General features: G+C 41.0%; 1 protein-coding gene across 4 annotated transcripts in view; it reads left to right on the top strand.

The window, feature by feature from the left end:
- RPS6KA2 (ribosomal protein S6 kinase A2) overlaps positions 1–17,642 on the top strand; it is a 483,007-nt gene that overhangs the window by 440,330 nt on the left and 25,035 nt on the right. For all 4 annotated transcript variants that reach the window (XR_006280060.1, XM_038396537.2, XM_038396539.2 and 1 more), the window contains one exon: positions 757–882. Coding sequence is in view for 3 of the 4 variants with exons in the window: in XM_038396537.2 (XP_038252465.1) it covers positions 757–882 (126 nt within the window). In the remaining variant the exon portion in view is untranslated. The remainder of the gene's footprint in view (positions 1–756; positions 883–17,642) is intronic.

Below are 17,642 nucleotides of genomic sequence, written 5' to 3'. Positions count from 1 at the left end.
GCACACCAGATCTTTTCTGATGCACTTCCTGGGGAGTGCCCCTCCTTATGGGATCAGCTTTCATCCCGTTAATATTCTGTGTGATACAGTGCAGTATAATTTTTATATAGCTTGTTTTGTACAATAGTAGCACAAAACACTTCACACGTAATTACTGAGGCCAGCCAGAAAACAAGAATTCCTATTTGTGAAAAATTTTGAGGATTCAGCATTAGGCTTCCTTTCTTATTGTGCCAAAAATGAGACTTCAAAATTCTCTGTGAAAAACCAGACAGACAGCTAATATCCCAGTGGTTAGGGCACTCACCTGGCACAAGGGGGACCTAGATTCAAGTCTCTCTGCCCTAACTACCATCCTATTGAGTCAGTCTCTCAATCTCTCCTGTTGGAGCTATTCCACTTTGTATAAATACTTAAATATTCATTGGGCTAGAGAGAGAGTGCGATTAATTTCTAATGGGAATTGGATCTTCAAATCCCAAATATGGCTAAAAACATCTCAGCCATTGTTTCTAGACATACAATTGTAGTTTACTGAGGAAGGACACCAATAAGGAAGGAGACTCATTTATTTAGAAAGTGGCCACAACTTCACTGAACTGAACTTAAATAATTTCTAAGGACAGTGGATCCTTGGTAGATGTTTGGAGAAGGTGAGCTCAGCAGTCCCTTTATTGTCACTGGCCAGGATTTTTCTGTTTGTATGGTTCTATAATGCTTGTCTTTTGATTTCCCTTGTTTTGTCTTTCTCCACAGCAGTTACATGGGAACAATATTCATTTTACAGATGGATATGAGATCAAGGAGGACATAGGTGTTGGCTCCTATTCAGTATGCAAGAGGTGTGTGCATAAAGTAACAGAAGCAGAGTTTGCAGTGAAGGTAAGAAATCATCCTGGCAGATGCAAATATATGGTCAAGGCTGCTCCATTACATTTGGCATCAATCTGGCCACTGACTCATTTGTTTTTCAGAAGGATTAGATGTTGAGTTTTAAGGTTCATCCTTCTGATTTAGCCTCAGCAAATGAAATCGGGGAAGGAAAGGACCTTTCATTCTCATACAGAATATCAAATCAGTCAGATTTAGATTATTGTTTATCATTTCAGCCACTCTCCCTGCTACCTAGATAATAGATTTGAACAGGATCTAAATTGAAATAGCCCCAAATGAAGAAAAAAATGTTGTGAAGTATACTCCTTATAAATGCAAACCACCTTTGTTTCTCATTCTCTGTGGTGTATTAAACTATGACACTTCCTTAGTGTAATTCGAGATGTCTGGGAAAGAAATATGCTGCACTCTCATAGTCACCTATGATTAATCAGATTCCATGCCCCTTCTGTCTCATTGGCATTCAGACACACTACCAATGCACAAAGGAGACCAACGTAGAGATCCAACAGAGAATCAAAATACTAGTTAAATAGAATGCAGTTAGACATGAAAGAAGAAGAAAAGGACTTTAGACTTGGTTGCATAATCCTGTGAAAACTAAGTCACAAGGCACAGCTGCAGCAAAGAAAGCCAGCAAGGTGCAAGGGTGTATAAAAAGGGAATTATTTTCTAATAGGAAATAACGATCTCTCTGTATAATTCCTTGCTAAGATCACACCTGGAGTATTAAGTTGCAGCATCCGTTGCCTGTATTAATTAAAGGATATGCAGGTATTAGAAATAGCAGAAGATGAAACCCACAGGACTAGCTGATGGTCTGGAGGGTTTGTCTTTGGAGGAAAAGTTCCGAACATTAAACATGTTTAGCATCCAGAAGAAAAATAGATACTAACAAAAAAGCTCATGTATCAGAGAAGTAGACAATGACATGTTCTTTCAGCAAGAAAAGGGGATAATGCATGATCATGATTTGAAACTGAAATCAATGAGACTATTTCCAGAGAGATCTGAGTCCTCAATCTGACTTAAGGTAGTAGAATCAGGCCCAATGATCCTGTATTATCTAGTGGAAGCAGGTGCATAAATAAACATAAGGTAAAGGTGGATATTTACTTGAAATCAAATTGTGGTATGTAGTTGAGTATGTTTGCTGAACTTGCAGTATATGAGGAACTCTAGCAAATTACCTGTTTTCTGAATATTTTCCTTTTGTAAGTTTCAAAATGGATTTGAAACTTAGTTTTGTTACAAATTGTGCTTTTGCAGGTGAGATAGGGAGATGAGAGTATCATGATAATTGAGTTTGTTGAGGTCATTGTTGAGGTAGCAGTTGATTACACAACCACATGCTGAAAAGAAGCATGGGCCTGTGTGAACTTGTGAGGTTTTCCATTTAAAGGGAATGGAGAAGTTAAAATTTTCCAGTGTCCACTGTTCTTGTCAACAGATGATACTGGCTTGTAGTAGGAATAATTTTACTTTAAGGAAATTACATCTGTGCCTGCACAGAAACATGTTTTGAACCAAAAATGTATTTAATATTTTCTTTGTGTTAAATATTTTGATATATTTGGTAGTAAGCATGAAAACAAAGCTCAAAGGGCTAGATACCTTTAGGTACTACTAAGATCCTCAAAACCCCTGCTCAGCTGCCACTTAACTTCAGGTAGGCGCCTGAAGTCCCTTGGCAACTAAATTTCCGTTGTTTAAATCCCCTAGGGACCTAATTTCTGCCAGCGAACATACACACAACTACCTTTATCTAGGTGCTCGGATGTTTATCAGATGCTTAAATCCCAGTGGGTTCCTCAAATTAAGCGTTTCCCCCCACCTATGGGGCCCAAATCTGGAAAGTGTGCCCAGAGCACACCTAGCTCACACAAAAAAGGCCAGAGTAGATGATGGCAGTGTCCCCTTATAGTAGACTAGTGGTTAGTGTACTCATCCAAGACAGTGGAAAACTAGGTTCAGTTCCCCCCTCTGCCTGATGTGGAGCAGGGATTTGAAGAGAGTGCCTTGACCTGCAGGATGTTCCGGGGTAGGCCTCACTCCTGTTGAAGCAGTTCCATTTTGTATAAATAATTAAATGGTCCTTGGAGCTGGAGGACTGGAATCTCCAATGAGTGCCCCAACCACCAGCCTAGAGAGTCATTCTCACTCTTTCTCTGGCCCAGTGTTAGCACTGAAGAGAATATTCCCCCAAGGACAGTGATATCAGCAGCAAAGGAGCTAGGAACATGACTTTGGGGAATCACTGCAGGAAGATATGAATAATGTCACTGAGTGAATAATCTCTGCCAATTGCCCAGAGGACACAACACACCATGCAGCACAATCCCTGTTGGGCCTTATTTACTATTTCTGTGTAGGAAAATAGATTCTCCAAATATTGAGTCAGAGTACTGAAACAGAATAACTCAGAGCTGCAGCCAGAAAATACACTCAATAAAAGGAACCCCTCCCTAATCCAGAAACAGTACATGTTTGTTAAAATGGATGGCATTTCTCCCCTTTTTCCCACTATTGTTCATCTGCCTTCTCGGTTCACATCATGCAACTAGCTGGGGCCATATTTATAAAGGTATTTAGGCACCTAAAGATGCAAAGAGGAGCCTAGAGGAATTTTTAAAAGCACCTAAGCAGCTTAGGCACCTAATTCACACTGGCTTTACATAGGAGTTAGGCACCTAACTCACTTAGGTGAGCTGGGTTTGTCTATGCAGGGGGGTTGTTATGCACTAACTTTAGTTTGTGCATATTAAAATGACCTGCGTCTACATGACACAATTCTTTAAAGAGTATTAACTGAATTACAATTAGACATGGGTCTTGTCTGGCAAGCTGGGATGTGACTCTTCTGTGCGCTAGCTGTCCATGTGCACTCTGCTACTGTACACTAAGAATTCCCTAATGTGCAATCCACTCCCGTTTCAAAGCAATGTTGCTCAAAGCACACTAACAAACTCTTAGTGCATGTCAGCAAGGTCCACATGGGCATTGACTGTGTGGCAGGTTAGAGTAAGGTAGATTTACACCCCTGCTTGCCACAAACTAAATGTTCATGTAGGCAAGCCCAAAAGCTCACTTATAAAAATGAGAGTTAAGTGCTTTTGAAATTTTTCCCCTGGGTCTTTTTTCCACCTCACTTCCAAGTTACAAAGAATTAAACTAAAATGGTTGCTAGAGTTTATTGTTTGGTGTGCAGTTTTGCAATATAAATACAGGTAATATCACTCACTTCTCCGAGATCCCTGGGAAGGCATAGGCACAAGGAAGGGAATTGGAAAAATGATAATTTTACAGATCTCTGCTGGTTCAAAGCCTTTAAATATTGACGTGTTTGCAAAGGCAGGTATAGCAGATGTCTCGGGATTTTAAACAGCAGAGGTTTTGTCGAGCACGTTTGCAAGGATTATACTGGTGTCATTGTACCAGTGATGTCAAAGAGTAAATGAAAATCAGGTCAATCTATTTAAGTTATCTCAGTATTTAGAGAAAGTAAGTCACTAAAGTAAAAGGTTTCAGAGTAGCAGCCGTGTTAGTCTGTATTCGCAAAAAGAAAAGGAGTACTTGTGGCACCTTAGAGACTAACAACTTTATTTGAGCATAAGCTTTCGTGAGCTACAAGTGAGCTGTAGCTCACGAAAGCTTATGTTCAAATAAAGTTGTTAGTCTCTAAGGTGCCACAAGTACTCCTTTTCTTTTAAAGTAAAAGGAAAATGCTTCAGTGAGTGTGTGTGTCGGGGGGGGGGATATTGTACCAAAGAAAAGAACAATTGATATGAATCCCCAAAACAGATCGAGAGCTTTGTTTCAGAGAAGAAAGGCAACAGCTGCACAACCAGAAGGGAGTAGCAAATCAGACACTGGAAAACGTTCCAGAGACTTGATAGAAGTTGGCACTCTTAGAGAAAAGTTTTCTTTGTTTAAATACTGTTGCTGATTTTCAGCTTTGATCCCTATATGCAAATAGCAATGATGATATGGGGCTAGATTCTCAGATTTGTCCATTTTCCACTGGCCAGAGCTAAAGTGAGACTGCAGAAGAGCTGGCTACTTCTCTCTGATTCTAGGGAGTGCTCTAAATTACATGGGTTGGTCCTAGCCCACAGGGGTTGTTACTCTAGTAGAGAATGGCCAAAGCAGAGGAGTGCCCCAGCCATGATCCTTTCTGCCCCAACATGCCACCTTCACCAGAGGCTGCAGATGTGGATGTACAGGAGCCCGCTACATCAACTCCATGCCAGCTGTGGACTCTCCCATGCTGAAGGAATCTCTAGCTAGTAAAATCTGATAGCTTTCTGCCCTTTCTTACTACTGAAACCAATCAGAGTGACTGGATCATGGGAGAGAATCTGGCCAAAAAAGCATAAAGTACAGATGGGCACAAATGAACACCCAAGATCTGAACACTCCTACACCTTGAGGAAGTTGGATCTGGAAACTGCATCTGAACGTAATGACTTTATCCTATGTCTATAATGTGCCAAGCAAACACCCTGGCTTCAAATACTCCCCAACTCTGAGCAGAGTCAAATTTTTGATATAGGGACAAATTTTACAGCATGGGTCCCTCTCTAGGATAAAATTACATTTACTTTTAGCTTGTAACACCGAGAATTAGTAAGCATTCTGTAGATGCATCCACCCCGTACGTTTTGATATGGGCTGATTTGGGAGAAAGGTGCATTTTACTTAAGCTATACAGATACAATACAAATGGAGAGGCAATGTCTACAAGCCATCAGCAGAGAGAAGTTGATAACCCATCAGAGTGATGGGCTTTTATTGCAGGGCCTGTGTAATCAGTCCCCCAAAATACATGTATTTGTGTGGTAATAACACTGAGTGAGGTGGTCTAGCTAAGAGAGCCCAAGTGGTATATATCATAGTTAACCTTAAAAAGAGAAGGAGTATTTGTGGCACCTTAGAAACTAACAAATGTATTTGAGCATAAGCTTTTGTGAGCTACAGCTCACTTCATCAGATGCATCCGATGAAGTGAGCTGTAGCTCACGAAAGCTTATGCTCAAAGAAATTTGTTAGTCTCTAAGGTGCCACAAATACTCCTTTTCTTTTTGTGAATACAGACTAACACGGCTGCTACTCTGAAACCTATAGTTAACCTTACCTTCTCTTCTCCTTTCCATTAATGTTCATAGTTGTAATTTGCTAGTTTTCAGATGCTTAATCTAAGTAGACATGAAAGCATGTTAGTCTGAAGGCTAGAGAGTACTCAATAAAATGTAGCTCATTGCACAGTATTCTCCTCATAACCTGCAGCTATATCAGGAGTTTATTACTAAGCGCAGAAAGCACTGAATAACTACCAAGATAAATTTAGCCTTCCAACACTGTCTGGCAGGCTGATGCATTTGTTTGGTATTCTTTTTAAGGAAACAGGAATTTGTATGTCTTTATTTATTGAACCAGAAAAAGGAAAAAAAATTCTGCCCAGAGGTCCTCAAGTCTGACTGATTGTTGAGGTGTCTGTATTATTCGGACTGTTTTGCCTGGCTCGCTCACTTGCTCTCTCTGAAAATGGGAGTCATCTGTCTGAAATGAAACAGATTGTAAACTCTTCAGGGGAGAGACCATGTTTATGTGTATCTGTCCATGAGGCACCCACCACACTTGTGGGCATGGAACAAATAAATTTGCCCGCTAGGAAGTGTAATGAAAATTTCAATGGAAAATCTCAAGTTTGTCATATCCTTTGGCACCAGTCTTGCCAGTTCCTAGAAGCAAGTGCCCACATATAGCCCCCCTGATTTCAGCAGGGCTCTGGATGGGATCCAGGATCCATCTGTGTGCTTAGTTTGCAAGATCAGGGCAATTTTAAGAAATTTTTTTTAATTTAACAGTGAAACAGGTTTCACAGTAAATTGAACAAATCTAGCGTACAGTGTAACTGCATACTACCAAATGTGATATGTTCCTGGAGCTAAGCAGTAACAAAAATAATGCTCAGTGTTAAACCTGATTAGGTAACAAGGGAAGGGGACGGGATGGGCACGTATAGGCCAAATCCTGAGGTCCTATTCAGATTTTACTTAGTCCTTTGTCATGCAAATGCCATTGACTTTACGGGGTGAGGGGTGGAAATGAGGACCGAGTAAGGATCTTGGGATTTGGCTCTGTATTTCCATCCCAGGGGCACTGTAGTATAGGATCCAACGCTACTGGGGAGAGTTGGTATCAAGAACAAGTTTAGGTGCTGCCAGGGGTTCCCAAGAGCCCCATGGTTAAATTCTGCCACCCAGCTGGAGAGAAGGTTGGAATGATTTCCTTGTCTCCAATGTAATCTCCATGTCTCTGAGTGTTAACTGCACCCTTCCAGAGATTACTGACAAAAATACTTATGAAGAAGAAATCTTTTGCCTAAAATCTTTAGAATCTACCAGATCATATCAAATGACAGGCATGTGTCAGTATTTTCCCAGGAGAAGAAATTCCCCACTCTCCCCCAGGCTTTTACCCCAGCTCTCTCCAGCCCCCTTCATCAGACTATAATGCATTGAAAATGATCAGTGTATGCCAGATATTTCTCAGGAGGAAAGTATGAAGATTTGAACATTTACAGCAGAGAGCAACTTTGACATAAGTTTGTTGTCTCCATCCTTCATTATGATTATGAGAAAACACTTTTGTTTAAACGGGAGAACAGATTAATACATTTCCCATTCTCTCTCTCTCTCTCTCACACATACATACACACACACACACACTTCTGCAAGCAGATTCCGTTATAGTACTATAGTACATAGCGTTTATCACAGATCATTAACTAACTAATGAGGTATTAGCGCTGCTCTACATAGCCCCAGTGTGACCATATAGAATAATTTATAAAGTTCTAGTCCCCATATTTTAAAGAGGAATACAGACATGCCAAAGAAAATAATAAGAATGAACAATAGATATTATACAAGGAATGCAAGGCATGCTATATCAGGAGAGCTTGGGGAAGCTAGAATGTGCATAGTCTGGGAAAGACAAGAGTCCAGAGGGACAGATCAAAATCTATAAATATCTTCCAGGTGATAGAAATGATAGATGGCAAATACTTAGTCGCTGAGGAGGGCAGGACAAGAGCCAATGGCTTGAAGCTAAGAAAGAGTTTTGGGGAAATTTGGATGGTGAGAGCAGTTAGTCGGTAGCATGGACTCCTAAGGGACATGATCAAGACACCATCATCTTCAGACAAGAACAGGTTTGATTTATTGTTGATGAGCAAATGATGCAAAAAGTAGCCCAGTAAAATGAAGTAATCGGAGACATGGCCTTTTCTGACTCCAGAAAATAGGGGGGGAAATTTATACTTCCATTGTCATTCTTCTCAGAGACACTGAAAATCCTGTAAGCCTAACAGTTCAGTAAAAACTATTTATCATCAGTCAAAGGATGCTTAGGCTGGTAGCATGGCAACAGCATCAGTAGAATACATGATACCATTCAATAAACACAAGTTTCAGAACAGATTTGGACAAATTCCTTGAGTTTCTTGCCCCTGGTGGAAGATTATGGATTTGCACAGGGGGCCTACTTTGCAGGAAGCTGCTCATGTGGTATTCTGCAAAAGGGAAGGTGTGGAAATTCTTATTCGCTAAAATTGTGTGTGCAGAGCATGAGATGGGAGTACCTACATACAACAGTGACTGGTTCTTTACAAATATCATAGATAAAGCATTTATAGAGGTAAAAATGGCAGCAAGAACAAAGGGATGGAAATGGGACAGGAAGGGTTTATGCGGGTCTGTGTTCTGATCTGTGGGAATATTTTAAAAACTGTTTCCTAATTATCCTCTTCTAACAAGTCTTAAGCGCTGATACATACATATAGGCCCTGATTCAGCGAGGTGATTAAGGTTCATGCTGAATTGGGGCCATAATGAACAATTTTAGCACAATTTCATGTGGTAACATATACAATATAATATACATGCCGTCCTCGTTTTGTGAGATTTGTGTTCTACTCACAAGAAAACAGCTGCAAAAATTCATTCGTTCTCATTCTCCTAATTGTTTTAATTTGAGTACACACACAGATTTCTGCCAGTCACTGCAGGCTTGGAAATGAAGGGTGTCCTCTGAGGAGGCAAAAGTAAATTGAGGCAGAATCAATGGACCTGAGTAGAAAAGGGATCTGTGGAACAATACAGTTTGGATCCAAGGACTTGTGGGAGCACTGCCAGTGAGACCTGGAGTTCACCACGAGCACTTGGGAGCAGGAGACAGTATTGGCAGGGCAGGGAAACCGGAATGCCATGAGCAGTTTTGTAAGGGGGAGGTTTATTAGTTGCAGTGAGCCCTTTGGTTTGCTGGTGATCCTTTGGATGTATTGGCTCCAGGCCCCATTTAGTGTTAATGGATCACTGGAGGAGTGTGTGTGAATATCTGTGTGTTTCCCATGACTTCATTTGGTGGTGTTAGGGTTCTGTTTTGGTTATCAATTAAGAAGATATCAGATAATTCAGCGCAATCAGTTTATTAAACATGGAGAAATCAGCACAAACAGAGAGGTTCATACTTTACCAACTCAGGGACCAAGTGTGCAGTAATCACACCTTTCATCTGTGTCTGTCCAAAAGCACCAACTTCATTTGACTTATGTTGATAGTGCACTTGTTTATGACAGATAGAAAATGCACCTTAGTCTTTTTGCCTTATCTAGTTTTATACTTGTTTTTCAAGGCACAAAGACATCTGCACCAACCATACACAGTAACATTCCAAGGATTGCTAGACTGAAGAGTAGAAATTGCATTAGACTATAGAGACATTAACTATTTTGTAGTAATGGTGCCCAACACACAATTCATATATAAAACTCCTTAACAGAATATGCATATTATTTTTGACAGATTTTTCACATACAAAGAATAAATGTTAGGACCGTTTAATTATTAGTTGATTTCCACAATAAAGCTTAGCATGGGTACAAAGCTTTCTGGGAATCCAGTTACACAATTTAGCATAAATGCAAAGCATTCTGGATCATAGATGATATTGGCCAACAGTGTGCAGAGTGTGGAGAGGATAACATTTTCAATGTAAACTGGACCCTTTTTGAGAGAGGAAATATCAGATAGTAGTTTTCCTACAATTTAACAGCATCATCTCTCTTTTCCCAGTTGGCCTGCCAAGTACCTGAATATTTTGGATGGAATTTGGTCTTTAGCAGTTCTATTTTTCTTTGAGACCAGGAAGTTTTTTGTGTCATATGTTTAGATTCTATGCTACTTTAAGAATTTTCTCCTTGTATCAAAATCACATCAAAAGACTAATTTTCCTCTGAGATATCTTAAACGTAAAATTATACCATGTCCTTTTAAATAATGTTAGCACTTCTGAAGTGATTTTCATCCAGCCTGAGTAACTTGAGATCAAAAGGAACCAAACTGAAACAAATACTTGACATAAATAGGACTTACTTTTAGAAAGATGATTGAAATGGAAACCAGCAGCGAAGTTCTATCTTTGTGTCACTTCTCTTTGAATTGAATATTACATATGAACCAGCTAGTTTAAAATCTCTGCACACACTGTTACGCCTCTTTTCTTTAAAAGTGATGTTTATCCCATCTATAGTTAAAGGAACCATTTTATCAGGGTGACATGAATATTAAATGTGCCATAGATATGAGGTATAAATAGTGTGTTCAAACCCATGGAATTAATTTTTTTTTATTCCCCCATTTAAAGCACGTACAAATCATATAATATGGCACTGTGACATACAATTGTGTTAAATGTGATTAACCCATCCACCCCAAACAGGCTTCTTAAGAATACTTCAAAGCACATTATACAAGATAAAGCAGCTTTAAGCAGTGACAATGTGAATATTCTCCTTCTTCCCTATGCTTTCTCTGAACAGCTGGCATCTTTCATCTGAACCAGCTAATCAAAGGGAGGTATTTATGGTCCCTCCTTCCAAGCTCTAACCTTTAACCATTTCAGTGCTATATAATGCACCTGTAGTGCTCTCTGGGAATCTGGTACATCTCTGTGCAAGTGCCAGTTTTCCAAATGAATGTCTGCATTTGAAAGAGTCTTGCCATGGTAGTGGCACAGCTGGGGTTAAAATCACAGTGCCACCTCCAGAAATGTTTAGTTAGATTTCTCTCAAGAAGTAAGAGTGGCAGAACTGGCTACCATTTTTTTTATCTAGAATTTTTAGTTCTGATCTTGCAAGCCCTCCATGCACAGAACTTCTATCTGACAAGTATGGACTGACAAGCCCATGCAAGTTCTACATGCAGAAAACTTATAAGACTGGGGCACATTGTTAATTAGGATTAAGATAATGTTTGTTTCTTACTTGCCCTTGTTTCCTAACCTAGATAAGGTAGGAGGGTTCCGTATTATTTTTTTAGTTGGGACTTCCTCTGTTTTAAAATGTCATGCGGCTTGTGTCCTAAATTCCTCCTGGAAGGAAATATACCAGTCTGTCTTCAGCTAGTCAGTAAAATACATGAAGGTTGTAATAGTCAAAGAGTAAGAGACACCATATACCATCTGCACTGAACCCACTCTGCTCAGGAAATGCTTCGTCCAGAATTAAGACAGATGAGCTTTTCAGCAACCCCTGGGCATTTGGCACATAGAGAAAAATCTATTTAGAGTGGCTGTATGACCACTCTTAAATTTCTATGTACAATAGTTAACCCTTCTGGTTTTTTTTAGCTCTGCTTTCCAAAAGCACTGCAGAGCTTTTAGTATGTTCTCAGCTGAACTACTGATACATTGTGATGGCTTTCTGGGTTAGTGTTGTTCACCACAAAAAAAAACACAGAGAAATATCAATAGACGTACATTTTTGCATTATTCCAAACCTCAGCATTGGAAACAGACAATAGAAGTCTCTTACTTGAACACTGGTGTGTGTGCTTACTTGAGTTCAGTTCAAAATGAAAGTCATAATTAAGGCTTAGAGAAAACAGTTCATCCCTTGCACACAAAGAGTGGAAAGGGCTTGTGGGGCCTCTTATGGAGAGGGATGGAGAAAGATCAGACTGTCACTGTGCAGGAAATATTGTCTCAAAGGAAATGCAAAATTATCAGAGTGAGGGATGGTCTATGTTAGCAGAGGGAAAGTCTAAAGGCTTGTCTACACTGGACAGGGGCTTAAACTGGATTAAGTCAAATTAATCTGGTTTGAAAACACTTATGTACATGACACAAACACCACATTTATCATGAACTCGGAAGTCTTCTTTCAAAGTTCACTAACTTTGCTGCACAGCAAAGTAGTCTGGTCCATTGTTTGTATGCACACAGTGTTGCTGCTTACAGCTTTGGCAGTCCTTCAATGGCAGTCCCACACTGTTTTGCAGGTGACCGTTACTGACTGGTCTCTTTACCTGCATGCCCCCATTTGCTCCTGAAATCAAGGGTCACAAGAGCTGCAGTATTACTCCAGAAGCCCTGAAATCTGCCTCGAGCAGTTGCACTGAGACTTTGGATCTCATCGCCGTCTGAGAAGCATCAGTGCAGGAAGCAATTGTGGCTAGCTACCAGAATAAAGCTCTGTTCATGGATATCTGCTTAGCATGAGGGGTCACAACCAGAATGGTAACCAGTGCTGGATAAACAGCTCAGGAGGACCTATATTAATATGCTTCAGGCAATCAGTGCAGAACCCTAACTATTTCTCACTCCACTTTCACTGTGGCTGCAAGGGAGGTAAAGCAACATCTAAAACTGAGAAATTGCTCAGTTTTGGTCCAGACATTGTGGGGGAGAGCTACATGGTCATCCCCCCAGTATAGCTCAAAACTCCCTTCTACTCCTGTAGCACTTCTGGGGGAACCATCTTGGTGAATATGCCCGCAAGGGCTGGAGGGGAAGATACCAGCGAAAGGAGGACACTCAGGCCTAAGAATAATAAACTATGCTTTGTTGAAGGAAGGAAGGAAGAACTTATGCTCCAATCTGCGCAGGGAGCCCCTAGGACGCGCGGAGGGGCTGCAGGGGACTCTGGCCGTTCGGGACAGCTGACCAAGCAGGGGGGATTCTGCCGGGGGGAAGTCCTCTGTGGCGCTATATTCTCCGCGCTTATCTCGGGGTTACATTGTGTCAACAGCTGGCTACATTCTTATATGTACGATTTATGGTTATTACAGGCAAAAATATGCTGAGCTATGCTACAATGTCTTTTGCAGGGTCTGTCGGAAAAAGTTCATTGAAACTGCCTGCATCCTCCGCTTACATCCAGTCACATACTCAGTCCACCACTTAGCTCCTCGCCAATCTTCCGCAACCTTGCTCCTACAGTGAATAACTTCACTGCATATCTCACTGGGCTGCCCTTTGCCTTTCTGAATAAGGCCATTCTCTGCCTCTTGGTCACCTGCCTCAGTGTAACATCTTCAAGAATCAGGCCAGCCTAAAGGGGATGTAGAGGGGATTACTATCCAGCACGCCCACTGCTAACTTCTCCAACACCATATAGGCACACCAAAACTGCAAAGCCAGATCAGGAACATAATTTGCAACTCACCCAAGCCCCACCCTCCACGGCATAAAGACAAACAGCAAAGAAAAAATCCCAATGCAGCCGTCCTCACACACACACCACTTACCATCTCTGCGATTCTCCCGAGACTGGAAAGAATCTCAGAGGGGTAAAGTCAGAAATGCATATAAAAATGCCATCACAGCCTCTCTAGAATATGAACAATCACCGCTTCTGCAATTTTTATTACTCCTACAGGCACAGCACCTGCATCGGCCAGACCCTCAAGCACAGGGCTTCTATTGACAGTTGAGTAGCTGGACAACCTGAGTGGGAGAAAACTGAAAACCTAGAATGAAATGTTCACAGATATTTTTTACAGGGTCCCCAAAAGAGCAGAGATGTGAAGGCAGTGATTGAATGCAGAGGAGGAAATAGACTGGGAGCTTTCCAGAGAAAATGTGGGAGTGGCCAAGGACAGCATAGAAATTCCCAGGGACAGCATCAACAGCAGCGTCCCAAAGATAGGGACATGCAAACGCAACACAAACCCAAATGCTCTGGACCAGTATATGCTGCTGTTAGAACAGTGGGCTTTGCAGTGTTACACCAGTAATGCTCAGGTGACCAACATCCAGATGGCAATGGTGACTCACTTGTCCATGGGTTTGGCGCTCTTCCTGTTGGCATGCTGCTGCTGCAACTCCAGGGCTAATTCAGCACATATCTCCAAAAAGGTTGCCTTTCCCATCCTGAAATTTTCTCACCACTGCAGGTCATCCCAGGTCTGCAGAACAACCCTTTCCCACCAATCAGCACTGGTGTCCTGAGCCCAGAAATGGCACTGAATACTGTGAAGCTGCTCCAGGAACCAGTCCACTACTATCATCTGCTTGGTGTCCTCTAACTGGAATTTGTCAGGCTTCCTCTTTGCATGTCACAACAGGCAGGGTGAAAAATCCCAGAATGCACACTGCTCAGCAGCGAAGAAAGGACTATGGGATACCCTTCAAGAATGGCATGCCCTTAATATGCCGCAAGCTGCCACTGTGTGTATACGATGATGGGCACTGAAAGAGAGCACACCATCCCATGTACACGCTATTAGTGCAGCTTGCATAATGCATGCTGCAGACTAAACCCCTCATATAGACAAGCCCTCAGAAGGTTTGCAGATTGACTTGGGTGCCAGTCTGAAGCTTCAACAAATTTATTCACAGCTCAACAGTCTGGAACTCTACTGGAAATCAAACTACTTAACTACATAATAATAGTAGTAATACTTAGTGCTTTTCATCTTCCCAGAATTTAAGCTTTCTTTTTTTAGGAAAGAAATTCATAGCCCTCATGGAACCAGTGTAGCCAATGCAGGGTTCCTTGTTTGGAGCACGTAGCCCGAAATAATAGCTCTGCAAAGTGAGAGGTTCCCCCTCTCAAATAAATGGGGTGCTAATGTGGAAGATAGAAACACAGGAATTGCACACTGGCTCAAAGTCAGAACTGAGATCAGTCTGCTCCAGTATGCTGGCTCAACATTGGCCAGCACAGGATGATTCAGAGAGGTGTTAGACACGCTACATAGGCAGAGGGGAAACATTAGTTCTCATCATGATCTCTAATCATTAGATATTTATATTCAGATATAAACTCTGAAGCGTGAGTAAGAGGGAAAAAGCATTGACCCCAATGTGATGATGGAAGCCAGTTTCCAGCTTGTTAACTGTTTCACGGCTGATCAAAGCACATGAGAGGAGAATGTCAATCATATTAGAAAGGTATGCACAATCTACTTCAAATGGCATCTGAGCCTCACCAAGTCAGGCCCTCTAGGGCATCTACCCACCACTTAACCTGGGTAGCTCATCAGAATCTTGCTTGATTGCATTTGGAATATCTGCATAATCTACTGTGAGCAATGCCTCATTTTGGTATTTCAAGAGGGCACTTGAACAAGGCAAGATTTGTTCTCTGCACCCAACAGCTCACATGATGATACTTATGGCTAGATTTTCAAAAGAACTCAGCACCAAAAACTCAGAGCTTTTTTGAAAATCTGGTCCCAACTGTGAGTATTCAGCTCTTCTTCCAGCCATATTGTGAATCACTTTATCCATTGCTGAAATGCCTCCACCTCTGGGCTGGAACCTGGCTGCTGTTTAACAGTACATCACAACAATTTTGTAGTGGAAGTGATGAAGAAAGTTCAGGAGGAATTTAGGCAGGCAAAATTATAACTTTGCCCCTGTGACCACTGCAGCATAAGAATATAAACATTCCATATGGTGCAGTCAGTCTGAATTGGAGAAAGATTTCTGTCACCAGTGGTGCAGCTGTCTCTCTTGTTATTTTATCAGTCACAGTTCATCTGCAAGCCAGTGTGACAGTGTTGAAAAGAGGGATCATCACGGTGACAATCTGTTCTAGCATGTCCTAGTGGACTGCCCAGGGGCCTGGGAGTCAGGAATAGAGAAGTTCTGTTCCCGGCTCTGATGGTTTGTTGTGTGGCCTTGGACAAGTCATTTATTTAACCCACCTATCTCCGTTTGTGAGATAGTATTTATCACCCGTGGTTGTTATGAGGATTAATTGTGTGTGTAGAGCACTTTGCAGATAAGTATTATTCATGATGCTTTTAATTAAATGATTGGCAGAGTGGTTCATAGCTGAGTGTTAGTTGTCTGAGTATTTGATCAATGACTGAGATTTTTAAAGTGTATTTATGTTCTCTCGTCTCTTGAAATAAGAAATAGAATTTAAATAGACACTATATATTTTTTGTATTTCTGATTTAATCCTATGCACTATCTGAAGTTTTCTTTCATAGAAATGTGTGTGATAAAAACTAATTAAGAACATGTTACGGCATCTCTCATTCTACTGACTACATACCAGGGAACCAGATTTTTAGCTGATGTAAATTAGTGTAGCTCCACTGACTGCAAAGGAGCTAGGTTGATTTACACCAGCTGAGGACCTGCCCTTGGATACTTTTCTGTATGAAACAGTTACTGATTGATTGGGACATTTTAAGATTCTGGGGTCCTACATGTGAGTATTCATTCAATGAGGGTATTCACTATCTTTCTGAGCATTGTCTTGGTTCCCCTAAGCTAGGTGAATAACACTATTCTAAGGAGAAGTTGCTAGTAGGATTTTTTCCTGCCACCTATTTTTGGAAATTCTTTTTCTCCGCATTTACTCAAATGTGCACAACTGCTGGTCCATACTCTGACAATTGATATATATTTAAAATGTGTGAACCAACTGTTGACATGTAGTCAAATCACTGACCTACCCGCAAATGTGTACCCCCAACCGCTGATCTCCACAATAAATGCAAATGTGCCACAGTTGATGTGCACTAATAAGTATCATGTTAAGAAAGTCAGTGCTTTTAAGAAGTTTTTAGTTGTGGATGAAATTGTGTAAATCTATACCATTTTGGTAGTTCTCATAGAGAACTACACGTATCTGAAGTTTGAAGCCTTAAGAGTCAAAAGTCATTGAGTTACGAGTTTGTGAAAATGTCACAATTATTTTTTCAGAGCCCTATTATTCAAAAGTGTATCTGGTAATGCCCCCAGAACTTCCCAGGGGGTGGGAAAGGGGGAGAGAAAGTCTCATCTTTTGGGCTGAATTTCTCCTGACCAATAATTTTTTGGAAAATTGGGCTTATAGTGGAGTGGATGTTACAACTTTACTTGTGGAGTTACAGCTGAGACTCCATAGTAAGACTAGTTTCCTCTAGCTGTTTTGTAATTAATTTTGTTTCATATTTATCATTTACATATAAGATATGAAGAACCATTTAACATTCAGCACTGAAAGCAATGCACTCAGCTGGGCAAGTGACCAAGTTTCTTTGACTGACATCCCAATTGTAGCAGGTAGAAATGTTGATAAGAAACAAATGACATTCTAGCAGCAGGCTCTATTTGCAGGGGTGGCATTTAAGCAGCAGGTGTAATGTTTTCCGTAGACCTGCTGTCTACAGACTAGAATTTAGTCAAACTGTTTATGCCCCTGTACAGTGCAATAGATGTATGTATGGGTTGAATATAGAAAATGATGATGTACCAAGCAGTTGATGTTTTCTTCCTAGAATGGAGGTGACCACAGTTTGGCCTGAGGGCCAAGCTCAGCTTATGGTCACCCTCTAGTTCAGTATGGTAGTGTGGCCCACAGAGAATAATGAATACAACAGGCTGAAGCTCAAGTCTGTTATACCTCCTTTATGCCTGTGAATGTCTTTCATCAGTTAATCAGCAATGAAAAAATATATCTG

This window comes from Dermochelys coriacea, chromosome 3, assembly GCF_009764565.3.
Source record: "Dermochelys coriacea isolate rDerCor1 chromosome 3, rDerCor1.pri.v4, whole genome shotgun sequence".
NCBI lineage: Eukaryota > Metazoa > Chordata > Testudines > Dermochelyidae > Dermochelys > Dermochelys coriacea.
This window is presented reverse-complemented; position numbering and strand designations above follow the sequence as displayed.